Source organism: Acyrthosiphon pisum, chromosome X (genome assembly GCF_005508785.2).
Source record: "Acyrthosiphon pisum isolate AL4f chromosome X, pea_aphid_22Mar2018_4r6ur, whole genome shotgun sequence".
NCBI lineage: Eukaryota > Metazoa > Arthropoda > Insecta > Hemiptera > Aphididae > Acyrthosiphon > Acyrthosiphon pisum.
The window spans coordinates 47,498,939-47,522,482 of NC_042493.1; the positions used below are offsets into that span (position 1 = coordinate 47,498,939).

General features: G+C 27.8%; 1 protein-coding gene across 1 annotated transcript in view; it reads right to left on the reverse strand.

Moving 5' to 3' along the window:
• Window positions 1-21,323, reverse strand: part of LOC100573784 (homeobox protein MOX-2-like) — a 53,155-nt gene extending 31,832 nt beyond the window's left edge. Inside the window, exon 1 of the mRNA XM_029486769.1 lies at window positions 20,240-21,323. Within this exon, the coding sequence (XP_029342629.1) occupies window positions 20,240-20,858 (619 nt within the window). The 5' untranslated portion in view covers window positions 20,859-21,323. The remainder of the gene's footprint in view (window positions 1-20,239) is intronic.
• Window positions 21,324-23,544: the final 2,221 nt, after the last annotated feature.

The following is a 23,544-nucleotide window of genomic DNA, read 5'->3' on the forward strand; positions in this document are numbered from 1 at the left end:
AATAATTGATACAATATAAGTTAACTTAAATTCAATATACTTAGCATTTATTCATGATATCACATCTTTATAGTGCTTAAAGATCTTATATTTTTTTTTACTTAGCTATTTTTACACGTAGTTTACGAAGGGTTTTTGTTGTGATATACATATATATAATACACATATAACATAATATTATAATTCTTGTTAGTAAAATGCGACAATTTTAAATCATATTATTAATAAATCTACTCAGCCAGAATTTTATTTAATTAACTCGGCTGGACGATGAAAGTTCATCGGACGATCGTTGATAGCGCATCATTTATTATTTATTATATATCGGATTCCAAATATGTAAATGAAAGATCTGAAAGTGCTAAGAATGCAAATCATAATATTATATAGTAAAATTTGGCCATTTCAGCATGTACCTACCGGTGTTCTATGATGAGGATAACAGCCATTGCATCGTTAAACTATTTTTGTTTGTATATGATCTACCGATTATATATTTTTCCATTGCAGGAAATCGTTTTATATATCAGTGCAAGTAATTATTAGTTAGTATTAATAATAAACGCTCTAAAAATTGTATAAAAAATTGTATAGATAATCTAATTAAATAATATAATAGGTATAATAAATTAATAACCTTATCAAGATTAAGTATTTAAATTAGTAATATATTATTTTTGCTATATAATATAATTATACGACGAGACAGTTAAAAAGTCGAAAGTATGACATCGTTTGTTAATGGTATATCCAAATCTGGATAATAGTTGATCGCTGCAGACCCGCGATAACCGCGATGACACTTTCCTAAATGATAATCACTTATGTAGTTATCAGTTATCGCCTTATGTACATATATATGTATGTATATATACCTACTGTACATACGGTTAGATTTATCAATAGTTATATGGTTTCAGAGCTGCATTTAGGGGGGGGGGCCTGGGTATAACTGCCCTGGGCGCCAGTATTTTAGGGGCGCCAAAATGTTGTAGCCAGAAATATGTTTACTTGTGAATTATTAAAATTGTATAATTTTAATTATTTTAATAACAGTATTATGTATAAAGTTTATTAGTATTATGCTGTTTGGCATTTTTTTAATTTGCATAGTTTTATATAATTTTATTTTATTTATTCATGAAATACCTACAACCTACTTAAATATGTTGAAAAAAAACAATTTATATGATGAATTATAAGCAAGGTTTAGGTGACATAAATTCAAATGTATCTTTGCGGAGAGAGAATCAAGCAATTACTAAACAATATTTTTAAAAAAAGCACACATTGTAAAACAAATATTCTTTTCTGTGCTCAAAATCTAAAAGGTTAATGAGGATCTATCTCCCATATTTTCCGTGGGTAGGCCCCTTAGGGGGAAGCAATTTTTTTTCACCGGAGCTTAGGGGGCGCCAATTTTTTTTTTGCACCGGGGCGCAAAATGTCTAAATGCGGCACTGTATGGTTTGATGAAACAGTATATAGAAATATTTTAAGAAATGTCTTTGAAATCATTGGAGATCAACGGTTTGCTGCCCTCCTCCCGGTGTACGTAATTACCATGGTATATTTCAAATAATAGTAACAGTATATAGTATAACATACATGATAATAATTAAATAATATCGTATTGTACAACGACGCGCGTCATCTGCTCGTTTAAAATACGATCTTAATTTGTAAAGTTGACAAATTTGTCACTGCTGCACTGCTGCAGTGTGGCGGTGTGTACACAATACATTATACGCCGATCGCATTATTATTATTATTGCATTATTATTTATTATTATTGTCGTTGGAAAAGAGTTTTGTCGTTGGCGTACACCGCGCCGGAACAATCGATAATGAGAAGTGCGCGATGGGGTCAGCCGGCGGCGGTGGGTGGCTGCGGCGGCGGGCCGACACGATAGCCGTGAACCACATGCCGCGAGTAAACACAAGATCACGCCAAATGACGTCCCATTGTGGCCCTGGTGCATATAATATAATATAATATTCGTACGTTCGCGCCACCACCACCGCGTGTGTGTGTGTGTGTGTGTGTGTGTGTGTGTGATTCTGCTTATTATGGGGCGGTTGGTCTTTTCTAATCGCACCCTTTATATATGATTTGTGTTTATCCGAGAATTAAATTATCATAACAATGGCAACTGTCGCGAACAATGGTTAAACGTTTAGTCAATGTTGTCGTTATCTATTAACCACCCCACCCCCACCCCCCCAACTTTTATACCGGTGATGGTTCTTGTCCGTTTTAAGCTACTCTCGTGACCCTCTCGCGATTAATTGGACGCTCCTCCTAATTGCAACGGGGGAACGCTACACGCGTGTTTATATACATATATAAATATATATATATACACATATACATGTATACGTGCACCTATATGAGTCAGTGATAAAGTATATTATAATCTTGTGGTGACATGGTATAAATGTACATACGCACACACAATAATATAAAACGCCATCCTCGTGAAAAGGCTATACCTGCGCACGTACATTTGACTTTCGTTTCCATTTTAGACTCGAGTGCTGACCATATTTATATAATGTGTAATATAGTTAACTATTATAATAGCCCAGGTACCTGCGCTTTGATAATTCAATTTAAATCAAACGGACATTCACGTAGCACGTCGTGCGATCGGTAGGTTTATGCGGTAGCCTATGTAAAGGTACTTTTAAGAGTAGCATAATATATATTATATGATGTGATGTAAATAGCATGGTTTAAGGTGTAGCTTTACCCTTTGTAATTGATATATTATATACATAATAATATATGTGTATGATTATAAATATATATATTTATATATATGCATATTGTACATATTAATCAGGCTGCAGGATATTATTCTAAACTTTAAATTGACCGCATGTCTAAATAATACAATTTTCGTTGCAAAAGTTTGGGATATAACGAACATTTAATTTAATGAAGTAGGTACAAATAGGCTATACAATGTAATAATAATAAATCCTAAATATATGTTATAATGATCAATGATAAAACCAAAATATACAATTACTTTAAACACTTCTTATTATAATTATTCAATTGTGTTGATTTCAGTTTGTTATGGTCTATATAATTTATATACTTATATTTTGATTTTAGGTAAAACTTTTTGTGACACAAAATTCATTTGTAATTAGTAATAAAAAACAATAAATGTCGTACTATGTTTAATGTGTACCTATGTAGATTGCAAAAAACGTCTTGAATCAGGGAAGTTCAAAAGTCAATAATATAAAACGCACATCATGTTTAATTTTATTTGTACAAAAGTTTTACGTATAACCACCACATACCGTATAATGTGTACCGTTAAAGTATATAGTACCAAATGTCTTAATGGGTATACATACCTAATAACTTATATATTTTTAAATTTGCTGGTTTTCTCTTTAAAAGGGCTGCAGCAACCCATATTTTTCTTGCGCTTAGACCAATAAATAGAACAAAATAAATATACTTTTAGCAATTCGATTTTAGTTTTGAAACATATTTGGTGTGTATGCCTGTTTTCCAGGTATGCTCGGAAATAGATTTTTATTTTATTCATTCCGTAACTATCTAAAATATAAGTCAAGCATACGTACTAAGTTATTACGAGAAAAAGGTAAATTTACTATGCATTATGTTGGGTAACTAAAAAAAATCAATTTCCGAATAAACCTAGTACCTAAATAGGTTGACGGGTTCAATTTCTTTTATAAATTAATTTTAGTCAATCGAAAGGTATATTTTTCTTTCTTTTTCGTACCGTTTATATTGAATTTTCACATGGAATGGGTGCTATAAAATTTCCATCAGCATCTTAGTAACCGCAACAAAAGTAATACCTACTATTGGGTAAGTATTAATAATTAATTATTAACTAACTTACTTACCTCCCTCCCCCCACCATCCTATATATGCGCCACTGTACATCGTATACTGTACATCGTATGCTGAACGATAATAAATCGATTAGAGCTAATGATTTCGAAGTGAAATAATAATACATTATGTATAATTAATAATCAATTCCTTTTCAACTCAAGAAAATGTTTACTGTGACAAAACAAAAAAGCATTAGTTGGTTTCAACTGTACAGCCAGTATAGTTCAATTTTAGGTCAGTGTCTTTTTTTAATTTCAAAATTAATGAATATTGCAGTTTTGAAAAAAAAGCGTGTCTTGCACTTTGGAAAAAACTTGGCTAAATAAAAACGTAAAAAACCAGAAGATTATAAAACCAATAATGAGCTAGTTATAAATGGTACATTGAATAATTTATTTATTCGTAAGAATATTGATACTATAAATTATTGTCATATTATCTGCAACCAACTTTTCGATTCGACAACTTAATATTTTTTTTATCTAAATACCCATCTTCCTATTATGTTTAAATCACTGTGCATAGTTTGCTATCAATCTATTACCTAAATTTACCTAAAACAAGTAACGAATAACGATACAATTAAACAATTTCAAAATGGTACTTGAAATAAGTTATAATGATGACAACCTTATCACAATACCTACTTCAAACCCTTTAGTCTTTACATTATATACCTAGGAAATAAATAATAATACATAAATTCCATGAATGTAAAATTTGTATTTAACAACATTTAAATACATTAGTTTAACAAACTTATACAGTACATTATTTTTGGCAGAGTGTAATACTCAGACAAAAATATATTCAATTAAAATGTCTTAGTAAAATAGTATGGAAATATCTAGTTAAAAATTATAACGAATTAAAAAATAATTTAAAAAAAATATCTTTTCTAATGAAAAAAAAAACAAACAAATCTGTACTCGCGTATAAGTGACAATAATATTGTAATCGATGTGTTCAATTTGAATTCAATGATATAAAATTGTATACGAAAAATGATTTTGAGTGAAGACCATCTGTCTGCATATAATATTATTAAGTAGGTATATGCAAGGTATATTTTATGATATTATTGTGACTAAAGTAATTTATTTTACCATTCGACATAATATTAGAAGGTTATATTGATTTTTGTCAAAAAAATTGCATTTGAAAATACCATTGTGTGTATAAAATATAATAATATTTATAATAATATATAGGTACTCTAAAAGTACCCTCGAATTATATTTTTATATTACAACAGAATACCTAAAAGCTTGGTTTCAGTATGTAATTTCGTCTATATTTGAACATAAAATCTCTATAAAATAAAACTGTGTTTAAATATTTTTAGATATTTTTTTGGTTACCGAATGAACTACTCACGTGGAAACTTGTTTTAAATTTTCAATCTTTAGTAATACAAATTGAGTATTTTATAAGTTTTTTACTGCAAAATACTTTATACATTTTCAATATGATAAATGTTGTAAACATTTGAATTCTAAATGTTGATAAAAAAAATAAATCTTGTCTATCTATTTTTAATATTTTTAAACTGTTCACTGATAAAATAACAATACGTGTACTTTGTGACCAAACGAATACCTACAATTTTATTGACATTTATAGAAAAAAAAAACTAAAAAAATGGAAAATTAAAATTGTCCCGAAACCGCTCAAAATTATATTTTGAACATTTTATCTAGTACCTATAGAAAATGAAAAAATAAACATTCAGTGATAATTCCTCGCAAGAATGTTAATTTTTTAGAGTTCTAAAACCATAATCTCTTTTGATGTACAAAATTCCTTAATTTTTTTTTGGTTTTTTCCCGGCACTTTTTAAAGCTACTGGAAATTGAGATCTTGAATGTACCAACTAGATTCACATTTCAATCAGAATAGTTACTGAAGTTGAAAATTGAAGCATTATTGCGACTATTTATTGTGTACACGGATATAAAAATATAAAATAAAAAAATAAAACACACATCATAGTAAAATCATTAATGTATTATTAATCACTCCGCTCATAATCTAAAATATAATTCTATTACACCTATATAATATACCTACGTTGTAATTACTTTTATAATTTTGTTACTTATATATTATAATTTACAAGTAATAATTATGTTTTTAAAATGTATTTTATTTTACCCACTACCCCTTCTTTACTATTGATTTTATATCCTATGATTGCCGACGACGAGTGATTATCGATGACGACTAATATTATGTATTTATTTGTTCATAAAAATAAAGTCGAACGACGTATCGTGGTAATTTTTGTTTTTGAATGTATAAAAATTAAAAGGTTTAAAGTACTGTTTACTATGATATGTGATTATTGACTAATAATTATGTTTTTGTCTCGCACATTATTTTTTAACAACCCGACAATGCGATTCTATAATAAATTAAAATCTAAATTGCTACTTAACCTATTTGTTTTATATATTTATTTTTAATAACAATCACGCTATAACGAGTGTTGATCTGCGCACATTTCAATTCCTAATTTATAATTTAATTGTGGTAATTTTGGTTCTTGCCTATACAGATTAAATATAGAAGAATGATGGCATAATTGATAGACGCTTTTGGGGATGTAATTTAGGACGTTTGCCGAATGTTTACAAAGAGCAAATTGTCCGCATCTGTTGAACGTTTTTTTCTACCAGGGTTTCAAAGCAATATAAAAAGGGACGACGCCCGGGAGAGAACAAATAAAACTGGTCGCTGCGTAGCACTCTGTCGAGCCAAAAGCCATTTAGAAGACGAGGAGGGGAGGAGCGAATCCGGACGGCGGGATTGCCTACTTAATTTAATCACTTAGCCTTTGCTGTGGACCATCACAACACGAATTGAAGGGAAAGAAATTCAAAATTTTCCAATACAATCCACATCAAACAACATATTAGAAATTATTATTATTATTATTATTATTATATATATAAACGTGTTGAAATGGCTAGTTCTGGAAACAGAAATAATGTTTCTTACTTAAAGTCAACTTTTTCTGCTCTCTTATTTCATGATTAGAAATAACAAAAACAAAAAATATATTCCAATACATTACCTAACTTTATTTCAGAATATTAATATACGGTCTTTCATTTATTAAATTACATTAAACCAATAACATTAAAAAATATATTTTATACGGAAACTTTGTGTTGTTTATCCTTATTATTACCTATCATAAAACGATTTCAAAAGTAAAAAATAAAAAATAAATACAACTTATATTATGTTCCAAGTATTATATAATTCCCATAAACAAATGTTTTTATTTCTTTTATATGTTATTACAATCTGATCGTGAGAAAGTTATTGGTTTTAAAATAATATGTTTCTCCTTTTTTTATGCTTATACTTTTTATTGTAATATATATATTTCAAGTTTTATGTGAGGCATTCTATATACAACACATGTTTATAGATTAAACAGTTATATATAAGATACTTCTGTTACAAAGTTTTCAATAGTGATGTTAACATAAAAATAAAACTATAATACGTTATACGTCATAAATAGTATAATATGTCACTGATGGTATTTCTTGTATAAAAACTTAAACATTTTGGAAGCATTTTAAACGTGAAAAATAAATCGTTGAATATAACACCACAGATACAAAGTCCTTATTATTCTGAGAACAGTCGTTTAAAAAGACCATCTTAACTACACGCTCATGTGGTAAAATTACAACTTAACTCCGTTGATTTTTCTTAAACTGAATTAAAATGTCACACGATATACTCCAGTCGAAATATTATTTAGAACGTGTTGAAAATTGGTTATAATAAAATGTATAGTTATGGTGCAAGCAAACATTTGAAATTGCTCATCGCGTTCGATGGTTTTGGGTTTTTATAAGATTAAAATATAATATTACTTTCTTGAGTTTATTTTATTTTATTACTTAAGTAAATTCAATTTAGGAAACATTTTATACGTCAATGTACGTTTTTATTGGACGTGATTTCAGTATTTTATTGATATTTATTTGCTCACTAGTTCACTATATTTTAACAATTTAATAATATTTTCCTATATCACATTATCCAATTATTAATCGTAAATAAATACAAGCAGTGATTTTATATAATAATTGCGTATTACTTTAACCTCCTGCTAATAAATTGGTATAAATATTATTATCATGTCTGTGCGCCATCTGTCACCATTAATTCTATAGATTTGTATTTCGTTGAGTACAGTGAGAATTGGGAAATATCTATTTATTGAGAATTAATCCGTATGAATGTTTATAGTTAAAAATACGGATTTGTAAATGGTATAAAATATTTTAAACTAAACCACAGAAAAGGTTACCCAGGTATACATTTTAGGTAATTATATTAGACCTAGGTATATAATTAATTTAATCATTGCTTAAGCATAGTTTTTATTGCTGTTTTACATTTCAATGTGTTGTTGTTGTAAAAGATTTTAGGTATTATAATGTAATCAATTACCATTAACTGTATTTTATAATAGAATAAACGGTAAAGGGAATTTAAGAACATTTTGAACTGCTGAAAAACTGATCGTCTTTGATTGTATATATGTTTTGTAGTTAAGCTTTGTTAACTGTTTATCTGTCACTGTTAGGGTTTTCGGTATACTTAGCATAATGGCTATAAATTTTACATGAAAATCCCTCGAGATGTTTTCTCTTCAGCTCAGTCGTTTTATCGTCCCTGTTGCAGCAACTGCCGTGGAAAAAAATCTGCAATTCCAAATAGTCTGGCATATGAAATCTCGTGCATTTTTCCCCTATTGTTCAGAATACATGTTTCAAAACTACACAAACTACTCAGTTATGCTAGCAGTAATCAGAAAAAAAAGATTAACTTTTTGTATAAACTATAAGATGTTTGTGTCGTCATAACGATTTTCCATAATATATAGTAGGTAGATAGGTAGACATTTAGTGTCTTGTATATTTTAATAATAATTCGAAACCTTTTAGAAAGCTTAACGAAATTATAGTTAACATTTAGACGTACATAATATAGGTGGTATTACCGATTGTCGACACGTAAAATTGTTCGGAACAAAGAATGGCGGAAAGCATGTCGTGAAAATCGCGAAGCACTTCAAATTATCGTAATGCAAATCTACGTAGATGGTACCTATATACGTGTTTTCCTGTTTTCCATCAGCATTTAAATATTTCATTGGAATAATTCAAAATGTGTAATTAAATTTCGAGTTGCAGTTCGTAATTAGAAACAATCTCAATTAAATATAAATATAATAATAATCTCTATATATATCATGTAGAATTGTAGATGCATGTTAAAAAATTTTTAATTTGATAGAAATCGTATTTTTCCTTACTTAATAATATATTTTTTAATCGTCTAAGAAAAAATTGTTTTGTTTTTATTTTTTGACTTTGAAGAAGGTTTGGGAAAACCGTTTGTATAGTACCTACTGTAGTTAATTAGCTATAAGTTATAAGTTTTAACTTATACTGTTGATACTGGCGTAGTGGTGTTACTTTTAATCTATAGGTACAATTAGATGATATTATCGTGTTTGAACTTTAAGTTATAAATATTAGTACTGACGTATTGTAAATATTTCAATTTTTAATGTATATAATTTGATTTATAGGATGTTGATTAATTTAATTAAGTAAATTTGTATTATTTTATTCAAAACATAAATAAATATTATCTTCATAATTTTAATAGATGCACCTAAATGAAATATTTTAATCATCATAGAGCATAAGATATTAAGATTATATACTAAGATGTAAAAATAAGTCACCGAATAGTTACAAAAATTGTATAATAATGCACTAAATTGACAATAGAAATTTGTACTCATCAAAAAAGCAATTAAATATAATTTACTGTTTATGTAAGTATGACACCGGAACGTTTTTAAAAATAAACAATTTTATCAGATTTTGCGAAGGTGAATATAAATAAGCGTACAATATTATAATATAATATACCCAACGGTTTTTTTTCTTTAAAACCAAATATATGATCGTTTTTAAAATTATTATCGTTCAATCCAAAGATTTTACCCAACAAGCTTTCAACTCTATGTCTTTTTGTGTAAAATTAATTATTGTGAATTTCCCCATACATTTTTTTCTCTATCAGTGTTATTACTTATATCATGCAGTAGACAGTAAAAGACAGTCGAGTTAAGAGTTGACAGTAGTTATTTAAAAAATAAATGTTTTAAAAATTCATTCTTTATTAGTGTATACAGACTTATTTTGCTTATTATCTATAGGCAGGTAGGTACATTTTATTAGACCATAATTCAGTAGGTACCTATTGATAATATATTATACTACAATATAGTATTTCAAATATATTATAATAGATATTATACTTACAATCTGAGTTACGTTTAGTAGTGCAAACGATTTTTTTTTTGCGTAACACAATTAAAATTATAATACTACTCCTGGTTAAGATTACCTCAACTGTTGTATAAATAATGACGACAAGTCAGAATTGCATAATGAAAGTTTTTATTTGAAGTATACACATTCATTATCATTTCTAATTAAAGACAAAGCAGCGCTGTCGTAGGTTCGTACCCTCATCAAGAATTGAAAACTGACGTTGGTCGAATGGTTATACAGTCTAATGCTTTTCACCATCTGCATAATAATTCTAACCGTTGCCAATATACTCTATCCAGTTACCTTTAGTATTTAACTGAGTTAAATCCTATTCATAATTTGTCCTTTGATTTTTAAATGATGAAATCTACACTTTTGTAGGTGTATTATATAGGTATAATAAGTAATATCAGGGGTTTGACTAATAATGAACTTAAATAAACAACAATAAAAATAAAAATTTTAAACTAAACCTACTTCTTACTTATGATATGTGAGAATATAATATATATAAAGCTTATAATTATTGGATAATAGGTATATGTCACAACTCATATACTTATTTTACTGATTATTATGAAAATAAATTGTATCATTAACATGTAATTTTAAACATTATTTCCGTATGTAAAAGTCATTTCCAAAAATGAAAATAAATACAAGTATGCCTATTCAATTAATTATTTTAACTGTTAATCTTAACAATAAAAGAATTGCTGAAATTATTACTCGATTACAGAATTAGTAAAAATAATTAAATTAAGTATAAAATATAAGGTATTGCACTTTTAATAAAGTTCTCTGCTGATAAATTTGAATTAACATTATAATAAAATGAAGGGCTTTACCCTTTTTTTTCTTTAAAAATAATAATTCAGTTAATGTTATTGTTATATTTAATAAGTGAACCTACTTCATAATATTATATTATAATAAGTGGGTAATAACATATTATACATTTATACTTATACACATGGTATACAGAATGTAATCATAATTTTATACAGAAAATTAAACAAACATTTTTTAGAAGAAAACATATTATAGGTACATATACCTAATAAGTAATAAGGAATATGGATACCGGAATTCACATTAGGATTAATGAACAAAATTGAGAAAACCCTGAGGATTTTTTTTTTAAACTACCTACCTTCTGAGTATTTACGTAGATATATCACTGACAAAGGCACAAAGTACTTATTGATTAAACTAATTTAGCTGAAGAGTTTATATTGAAACCTTTTGCTATCAGGCGGAAGTATTGTGACGTGCTTTGGTTAGAAATTACTCAATAATGAAATTGATTGTCTTGAAATACTTTTCCGTGTTCTTTTAAACGTTTTCTTAAAACGTAATCTAATATTATTCTTTACTCTTGTTCGTCTAAGTTATTATGGTGTAATTGTCTCATTACGTTTCATATTAATTTAATTATGAATGATAATATTTAATAATTGAGTAGGTACGATATGTTTTTATAACAATATTTGTATGCAAACTGAATACTCAATTGAATCCAAGATAATATTTTAAATATTAACATATTATTTTATTGGTAGGTATATCAGTCTAATTTATATCTAAACATTAGTATTTGCGTTTGTGTGTCGCCATGCGATGTATGGAAACAAAATATAGTAATAATAGTAATATGGGAATTTATTAAATATTAGCTAGCTAGCAAGGTAGATGATCGATATCTATAATAATGCATAAGAACTTAAAACATGTTCAATAAATTTAAATATAGGTACATAAATTAATATAATCCAATAACAAAACGTGTTGCTATTTTGCGTACCTATAACTATTTTAACAAACAAAAAGTATATTTTCTTCACTCCAAGAGTTAGGCACACTACGTAACTACCTAGGTACCTAGTTTCAGTAATACAAGTTCTGTCTAGTAGTTATATGATCATTGTTGAAATTATTTTGTTTAAATTTATGCGATTACTTTATTTAAATGGAGAGCTATGCTTTATTCACAAGCTTGATCGATTGGGCCTTGTAAAAACTGCACTTATCATTATCATGTTTAGCCGTTAATAGGAATTATCATCCATTAAATACATTTATTGTGTACAAATAATTCTGAATCAAGGGCAGGTAATGCATAATTATAACTTTACATTAAATAATAAAACATGATATTCTGTAGGTATAATTTATATACAATTACGAAATAACAGTCATTTCACATATTTACATTTTAAAAATACGATTTACCTCTCGTTTATACCAATTTCTTATTTAATATGATACCTATTACAACATTATGCACATAAAATATACTTTAAGTATTTTTTTTTTATAATCTCAACTTAATACAATTGAAACTTTGTATATTACTTGTTACAAATATTACTTGTAATATAAATATTGTATCAGCAGCACAAAATCTGATAGATTAAAAAACTAGGGGGGCTTTTCGGCGTTCCTTACCCAACATAGTTCATCGCTGTGTCGGTCGACAATAGGCCATTTTTTAGGGGAAAATACCTGCATTATATATATTTTTTTAGATCTTCAAAAATTATTCGAAAACAAGAACACAATACTATTGTATGACATCAACATAATATACGAGTATATCTTTCACTGAATAAAAATTATAAATGTAAGTGTTGCCTTCATAATCAATTAAATTATTTATTATGTATGCCAGCAATTTAAAAGACTAATAAAAGACAATTGTCTATTATTCTAAGAAAACTTAGATTTAGAGAAAGATTATATACATGTAATTCTAGTTCAATATAATATAATGATTTAGTGGGCACAAAATCTTAAATTGGTCATCTATAAGTATTTGTTGATTTAGGCCTAAAAAACATTATTATTATTTATTATGATACTATAATTCAATGTTTGTCATTATACGTTTATTCAGCATTTAATAAAAATTACATTTTTAATACTTCTGATTTAAACTAAGTAAAATGTACAACATACAACATTGAATATAATGTTATCAGATAATAATTTAAGGTATTCCGTTACTGTTATTTAATGTATTTCGGTGTCATCTGCAGCAAACTCATTTAAAATTAATGATACATGTATTTTGAAATATTATTATGAACATATTAATGTATTTTATTCCAGAGTAAAAGAAGTCATTGAAAACAACGTACAAGCAGGTTCTGATGTAGAATTGCAACAAGGAGAAGAATATAATGTGGAAAGAGCTTAGATAAACGTGTAAAAAATAATAAAGTGCAATATTTTCTAAGTTTAAACTAGTTTTTAGTATCAGTGTTGAAAGTGTAATCATATACTATTGTGATCGTAATAATTAGTCTTAGTTCTTTAAATTAAATATTGGTAAATTAAGTAATACATTATTTTTATGCATACATAAATTAAATAAATTATATTTTATTAATTTAGGATGTTGAACCATTTTGTTCTGTACCAGGATGTATAACGAATACTGATTTAGTGGAGGCTAAAGACTAAACTGCATAGTTTTATCTACACTTTTTGCACCAGCAATAGAAATTATTATAATAATTCAGAAATATTGTTTTAAAACAATTTTTTATGTCCGTTCATTAAAGTTTGTATTGTTAATTTTGTAAGAATGTATAAATGAGTGGAGTTCAGCAATAAGATTGAAGTTGACTGTAAACAGTTTTATTGGTAAATCTGTACGTATCCAACAAAGTTTATACAAATAATATAATTACTTATATAATATTACTAATATTACTAATATTACTTGTTTTATATTACTTGTACTTTTCGTAAAATATACGTTTGTAGATTATTCATTATACGTAGGTACCTACTCACTACAGTAATATTGTATTTCTATCAGCTACATATTAGTGAATAACTCTAAATAATTTTTCTTACATTTTGTTTGTTTTAAAACAAAAATGTAGTTGCTATTATAAATTAATTGTATCTATTAAAACGCGTGGTATAATACATTATTATAGCTGAATACAAATATTGTATTTTTAAATGTTCACAATAAAAATGATTAAAGAATATAAGCTTATGTACCTAATTTAATTACCATTATTTATGATAATTTCAGACGTTATTTCAATGAATGGCTTGATACACCTCTCGGTGTTATATTCCGGAATTCGAAGGGACAAATGGTCAAAGGGAGGAAAATATAATTATTACCATAGCAACCCTGCAGTTCTCGCAGTCATGGCGGCGGAACCAGACGACAAAACCAATAATATTACTTTAAAACAAACACCAAATTTGCTTTTGGATTGTTAGTATCAGATTATTAGTTTTGATAACTAACTAGATTCCATTTTCAAACTCGGTATTATGAACAATTTGGAAGGTTTACGTAAATAATTAAATAAAGGCAATTCGTAATTTGAAATATAGAGTGATAGTAACAAACTAACAAATAATTGGAATGTAGGAATAATAATAATCTGTATTCTTGTTGATACAATTCGTAATTTATATTGTAATAATCGATAGTTAAAAATGTTTTTGAGAAACATGTTAGTCTAACTTGTTTATGATGTTTAAATAAAGTATTAAATAATGTTTAAGTTCATTTACTTTGTCGGCCAATAGTATCTTTATTTTCCAGACAAAGTAATTATTCACTTTTCAGCAATATTGTCTTCTAAAAGACAGTGTTAAGTTTTCAATAATGAACATGGAGCATTTTAATTTATAGTAAATTGTGGGTAGTGCAGAACATGTAAAACAAGTAATGAAAGTTAACAAAGGTATTTATTTATCTTATTTTATACAATAAACTCAGATCATTTAAGCGTAACGAGGTAGGAACTATTGGAGTGTATATGTTACAGTTGTATTAAAACCTATACCTATATTGGTTTTGTGTATGGACATTTTACAAATTTGAGCTTTAAAATTGTCAAAATGACAAATATCTCTATACTTATTCACTTATCTAATTTTTCCCGGAAATAGCGAAAATTGTGTTAAGAAAATATAAAAATAACGGCGGTATTTGTAGTAGGTACAAAACTTAGATAGGTAATAAGGTTAAACTTTTCTATTTTCTTGTGATCGATTTGTACAGACTAAGAGGCATTAATGTATATTAAGTTTTATTTGTCATATCAGCAATTGAAATCCGTACATGAACTATAACATAATTTTCGTTATTTTCGAATAATTTCAAAAAAAATTAAACATTACACTTGAAATGAAACTATGAATATAGAATGTAGGTATACATGAAGAAGACACACAACTTAATAGTTGAAAATTAACAATTTTATAGAATTTTATTAAAGACCCATTTCAGGTTATCGGGGTGTTGTTACTTTAGATTTGAAAAAACTTTATTTCGTTATTTCGAATAATAATTCGAATAACGTTAAAGAACAGTTTATTTTATCAAAAAATGATTGCAAGCCTTTGTTAAATATGGGTGTGTGCGCCGAAAAATTTGAATACAATTCACATCAACAGTGATACAGTTTGTATTTACCTTCAATTTATAGAAGTGCTTATTGTAGACTGTTGTTTTTGAGTTTTTTCAATACCGAAAAACTGTAAGCCAAAATACACAAAAACATTATAATACTCACATATTATTTAGGTAACTGATCTGAATTTACTAAATAATATTTTCTTCACCAATAATATTTACCATTTTGGACTTTCAACTTTTACGATTTACGCCGACGTATCATCGTTTCGTTGAGAATCTAAAATCTAAGAAGATTTTTGTAAACGTTTTTTAAAATGTAGTTTTGCGTATTTTATGTAAAATGTAGTATTATTTACCTACTATACTGTAGAACTTAGGTTTCACAAAGTTTACATTTTTATTTATTAGATATTTTTAGGTTATTTTTTCATTTGTAAATACATTTTTTAATATTTTTAATATTTTCAGTCGATTGAAACTTTTTATACAAATTGTATAAATTGTTTTTAAATATTTTACATGTTTAGTGCTTATGTCGAACATAGCAATACGTTTAACTTGAAATATTTAACACTTGATATAGAGTTTGTAATTTGGAATTTGATTTTTTTGGTATTCTTCTATACTCTACTGCATTGTACACTGCATTCGTTGAGTTTTTGATTTATTTATAAGGTTTTTAGTGCATTTTTGAGATTTATACATTGTACGGAATTTTTCGAAATTTTAAGTGTATTTTTAAAGGTTTTAATTGTTTTAATTTATTTTTAATTGTTTAACTCGTAGCCTTTGCAATAATATTTAGCTATATCATCTTCACCCGATTTGACCATTCAAATCAGCATCATAACCAGATACCGTTGTGTCAAGTATATAGTCATTTTTAGTAGGCCTGATTATAATCTACACACTTTGGACTTTTACTACTGTAATGCATTAGTAAAATGCAGTGGTCAAATTAACAAAAAGTTATTAAGTGACATAAAAACAAACAAGAAACTTTCGTTCCCTAACACTTAGGCTCTGTACTTTATATAGCAAGATATATATAACAATAAAATCAGTATAGCCAGTATAAGTTCGCTAAAATATAGTGTGTTATTGAAAATAATTAATGGAAAATTATCATATATTTTACATTACATTTTTTTTACCATGGTAAAACATGTACCTAGGTAATGCTGGTTTTGTACGTATATGTTTGAATATAGGATTCATACAAAAGCACACTGTTTTATACTTTTAAAGCCCATTAACAACAGTAATTTTACTGAAGCATAATATCATATAATATAAAAAATCAATAAATAAACGCATAATACACATCAAAACCTATTCTCTGTATTGTTATCATTCCATAGCTTAATAATGATTTATTTGTGAATTTGCGTACACTCTTTCGTTTACTCTAAGTCGTATACTGGTTTATTGTAAAAAAAAAAAAGTTAATTGTTGTATTAAATAGAGTCGACGTCACGTGCGACACTGCGTTTTCCGAAAAGTTTTTCAATTTCACATGTTATGTAGCAATCAATACCTAGGTACTGGAGATGAGCTGTGCGAATTACAAACCAATCAAACTTTCTATCAATCTAGAAAGGTAATAACTTATAACAGTACAGAACCACAAACAAATGTATTTACCTATACCTACACATTAGCCATTACCTAACTAAACAGTCAAATCAAAGCGGCCGTGGTATATTGAGGGCAATAATTAGTTCAAAACTCAAAATATACTTACGGTTGAATACAAAAATGTAAAAATAAATTCATACCTATACAAATAACTGTCAGGCCTCTGGTCTATTATATTGCACGCATGTATATATGTGCATTCGATTGTGAACTTCAAAAACTAATAAACATAGGTAATACACTTATTACTCGATTATATAATATTCCTTTAGGAACAAAGTTAGCTCAAATCTGAAATCGAGTAAAGGCGGGTGAAATCTAGTTAAAGCGGGTAAAATCGAGCCGGTGACCACCGACCGGTTGGCGTTGACCGTTCTCCGACTACAATGCCTACAGAATATGACTAGAAAATCGGCGGATTCAATACAATCATCATTTTGCAAAATATCACTATCAGGTTAGTATTTGTCATATCGTTTACACTGTAAAGAACTTCATGAAAAAAAAACCGAGGAATGCGTTTGTTTACACGTTCGCTTGACGTTGACTGAAATAATACATAAATAAATAAAAGCGGAGCACGAATAAGATGTTTGAACAAGGGATTTGAAGGAATCATTCCTTAGGAATAAAATAGCTGAAGCATACTTGTATATTCAGAGTTCACACACTCCCGAATTGATACCGACTCGTTTCAGTTAATGTGCATTCCAAGTCGATTGCCACTATACACGTTTAGCGGTTACCTACTTACCTATAATACATTTTTTAGACACAATTATTTTTGTTATTTTTCGATTCGTTTGTATATAATCAGGTATATTACATATAGGTTAAATATAATGTTCATTTTTAAGATCAGATAGAGATCTACAGTCATCTGATTACCTGTTTTCCCTTATCGTGATTTGGTATTTTTGAATCTGATGTTACCCAATTAAAATTATATAGTTCTTTTGCAATTCGTAAAAAATTCATTTCTCAGATAAAATATCATATAATTCATTCCATATCCTAACCGATGAGAAAACCGCGTCGAAATTTATAGAATATGGATGGATGACAGATACATAAATTCGTCATGGAGATAGGTACTCGTGTTACAGATAAATTCAGACACCAAAGTTCATATTTTATATTAATCTGATATTATAATCAATTGTTAGTTTATTAAAAATAGACAATTCGGTTAAAACCATCGTCTATCGATATGCTAAATTATCAAAATGCGATACAATACGTGTTTAGAATTATCCTATTTAATTCAATACTTATTGTATAAACAGAAAAAACCATCAATACAGATAATACGCATTGACCTAAGTAGGTACATAATACTTACAAATTATGTGTACCTATCTACAATTTTGGATTTAAAACAAAACATATTACGAATAGAATTAATATTCTATGGATAATTTAAATATTATTACCAGCTTATAGCGATTTTCATAATTGCATAGTATGGAACCTATATCTGGTCAATTTTGATGTAGGTATTTTAGTATTTGTATAGGTATTCAGCTTTATATAGGTAAGGTTAGCATACATTTATATAAATCCGACGAAAATTCAGTCTTTCATACTAAATATTAATTTAGCTGGCTTTTAACCAAAAGTTGTTAAGCAGTATTTCATATATTAATAAAAATAAAAAAAGTGTGTGTTTGAAATACTTGTTTTTAAATTATTCGATATTGCAGATAAATAGGTAAATAAAGTAAATAATTTTCCTATTTCTGTGACAAATTAACTTAATTGAACTCGTTTAATTTTGTCCATACACATTAAGATAGAAAGTTTTGTTCTGTCTTGAATAAGTATCTACAACTTCAAATTACATAGGTGAATCAAATATAGATTTTAAAAACGAACCTATCACTATTTCAGGAATATTTAGTATTTTCAATGGATTTGATTTGATGATAATTATTCCCAGACAGCATTTTGTAATGATAATATTATTATAATAACGTTATACTAATATTATAATTTATAACCAAGAATAATATTAGTATGTTATGATAATATTTTTAAACAAAGAATTGCCACCTGGGTTATAGTTTGAAAAGTATTTTATTGATATTTAAAAAGGTAAAACATTATAAGATGAAACATTATAATAATTAGTTAATTTAGATTAAATTTTTTAATAATAGGTACATTTGTTTCCAAGTAGTTAATTACTTTTATGAGATAATTCAATATTTAAAAACTCAAAGTAAAATACATTATTTTTTTTAACGGGAAGTTTTGTTCTAAAACTTTATTACAAATATTAATAATACAATATTGTAGGTAATAGTAAGACTATTAACAATGATTTAGAGATATATAGTATTATATAATATAATAAACCTTAAACTTAATCCTTTTTTATTTTAGCTAAGAAACAATAAATATTGTATTAAAATAACGATAATAACTGATTTTGGTATTATTATATTGGTGGATTAGACATTAAAGTTCCACCTTCCACGGAGTTTGGAAAACTATGTCTACCTATATTAATGTTGGTATGTTAATTATAACTTATATAATGATGTATAATATATTAAAACATAAATGATTGTAAGAACTACATTTTTAAATTAAACCTTTAAAAAATGTAGACGTATAGTTACAGACAAATCGGTATTAAATAGAATAGGTAGAACCTGACCTATAGAAGATTTTTTAGAAAGTTTTGAAATTTTTTAGAATAGCGCTATATTGTAAAGATATCTTGCTAAATATTTACGCTATTTTTTTAAATACCTATAGGCATTTTAAATATTATATTAATTATTAAACTGGATTAATCTTTATTCCACGTAAAAATAATAATACATTTTAGTGATTTCAGTATCATTTTAGTCGTTGAACTTATTTAACGTAAAAATTGAATTTTTTTTATAGCGAAAAACATAGCTTAAAAATATATTTTACCTGTTAAATCGTGCAATCTAGGTCCAGCGTAAAACATTCCTGCTCTAGCAAACCACTCGAGTTGCATCTGTTGTAATTGACCGGCAGATACATTTGAGCGGTTGGGATTTGCAGTTGTGGCCGAAACTGTTGCGATTGTTGAGCTTGGAGAATTATTGGTGTTCGTATCTATACGGGGCAATGGCTGAAATGCTGAAGATCCGTGAATAAATCCAAAACCACCATTCCGTCTATGGTCGCGGGTTAAAAGTTCGGTAGCAGAGGAAGTGATTGGGAAGTCTGACTTCAAGTAGTTGGAATTGTAAGTCAATGATCGCATTGTTGTGGTCGAAATTCCATCGTTCTCGTCGCTGTGTTTACCTTCGTATCCGAATTGTTGTTCCGGCCCAGGAGATATCGAAGCACTACGGCTTGAACAAGGAGTAGACGAACAGTCCGATGACGCGGTCAATGATGTCTTGCGTGAAACTTCACGGTGGCCTAGCAACGCTTCTATACAAAACGAAGTTTTCTTCGACTTTGATGGAGAGTCACTTATGGGTTTCTGTTTCAAATCTAATGGACTCGCCGAATACCGTACTCTGGGACACGAATCTTCTTCAATATCAGACCGTGACATAATTGAATGCTTCGCGTTTTCAGTAACTAATATTATATAAATAATTAATATGATTAATTAATTTGATTGGTGTTATGCGAAATAACACTATGCTGCAGTATAAATTGTTGTGTTTCTACAGCGCACATGTGGTCGACTGTTACGAGATGGAGTTGATCATAGAGAGAACGATTGTAAAAACCATTCGGCTACTTAACAGGGGGACGAGGGTTGGCGATACAGCTACCAGTACATGGGGTGAGAAAAGGGAAGCGAACGGAACGACCTTATTGGTTGCCGTTTTGTATAGAGGGCCACGCCTCTATCTCTTATTCTTTAGTAGTTGGCATATATGCGGGGTTACGGGCTTTTAACAACTTGTTAGTATCTTTACCAAACGCACTGGTCGTATTATTTGGCTTATTCATTTCTGTTCACGAGAACGATGTGATTTTATATCGCATTATTTATATGTTTTTTCTTTTTTTTTTTTGTCACGCTTATAAATCTAACAAACAATATTCGAGTAGCCAAAAATATGAGTAACCAAATTACGAAAAACACTACTCTCGTTTTTAGGATGTTTTTATACAAGCTTTAAGAAATAATCATAATTTATACAAATATCGTTCGTCGGTGTTATACCTACAGTCTCCGCTTATACAATAATATATTATTTCAATAGATAATTGTTATTAATTAATAGACATTAAACATTTTAAACCGAGTTGGTTTATAATAAATTACTGATGTGTACTTATACGAGTATACCTTTTATAATATATAATACTGTGATCGCTCCTATATTACAATTAAAATACACATTTATCTTTTTAATTCACACATTTTTTTTTATAATTTCCCGTTATATTGCCACTTTATTCCGCATTTTAATTTGAATGCATTTAAACGCATAAATGCTTCGTAATACTGATTAAAAATATTGTTATTGCGTGTACCTACGCAATATTATAAATAAACTTTTATTGATCCACGTAAACGCGGCTTTTCGGTCCAAAATAAAAGCTGTGACGCTTATTTTTATCTTCATATTCTCACTTATTGCATGGTACCTATTCTACAAAATTTACAACACAAAACAAGATTACAACTTTATCGGTATTGTACTTGTAGCGTATACTGTACCTACCTACCTACAATATAATAGTTAGGTTGTGCCTACTGGCTATAGGCATTAATAATTATGGTATATAATCTACCAAGTTGATTTGCAATTAAATTTTCTTTTATTGCACCATTATGGTCGGTTGACGTTTATTATTATATGTTTTAAAATACGAATGTTGTTCCGTTATTGGATACCTACACACTTTTGAGGCTTACGTTCTGTTTTTTTACTTTACGAAACTATATGTTGAGTAAATAAGTGTATTTGTGCCTTGTTGGCGAACATCAAGCTCTAATATACCCTGCAGGGACTACGGGTAATAAGCGGCGGATCTGATCTAATCAGAGTCCGCACGGTCTGCCGAAAAACAAACATAGTTCTCGTAATTCCAGTCACGTACGAGTGGGAAGGCTGGCGTGCGAGTATTAAGCTATTTATCGTTTTCCACGACGACTTATAGTTAAGTTTTGCGTCGTTTGCGCATGATAATGTATACGAATTCTCCATTGTGATCGTTCGAATGAAATATTACAACTGTTTGAACTGAATAAGTTGTTCCATTCGAGACTAATATAAACGGCTGTTTTGAAATCGACAATAATTTTCTTTTTTTTGAATTCAATTTCAATGGCATCGCTTAACAGCGTGTAATTGAATTGTTGCATTATGGTTAGCGTTAATATACAGATACACGCATTAACGCGCATATTGATTGCCATAGTATACCTACAGCTGATATCGTGTGTAAATTAGGTATACACACCCTTATTAAGATTATAATTTATGTTATTATATTATCATATTAAATACGAAAACAATCCACAACAGTAGCAATAAATTGTAAAATAATACAAATGTTTAGAAACATAATCATTTTAAATGAGGAATTGACACTGCAGATATTTTTTGCTCTTATACCTATACTATACTCATTCCTCGATGAACATATTGGTGGCGTAAACTTATTTTTAAATTCGAAGCTATGAGGAGCCAACATATTCAACAATTTAAAAATTACTTTAAGAAGACCTAATAAATGTATAATGTTAGTAGGTGTATGTAATATTTTTTTTAATGTATAAAAATAAACGTTGTTAAAATATATTTATTATTTTACAAAAAATTGCCCCCTAAATGTTTTTTCATTAAAATGAAGTCTCAAAAACGAAAACGTTAATGTTTTAAACATAATTTATGTATAGGTACGCGTTAGGTGTCATTATTATTATTAAATTAATAAGTTCGTCGTATTGATTTATTTTGTATTTAAATATTATAAAATATTAGAATACACCGATTTTTTTTTTTTTAAATACTAAGTCTAATTATATCTTAACCCTATATATATAGTGTACAGCTACCTAGGTAGTATCATAAAATATAGGTATCTGGTACCTATATATTTTATTAATATTATTAATCAGCATTGTAAATGTTCATAATTAAACGCATATCAAAGATTTCTGAAACTAAGTACCTATATAAATTAAATATAATAATATTATATAATATGTACAACACTGCATGATTGACTTTAAAACCTATGACATTTACATGTCATACTGACATTTATAGGAA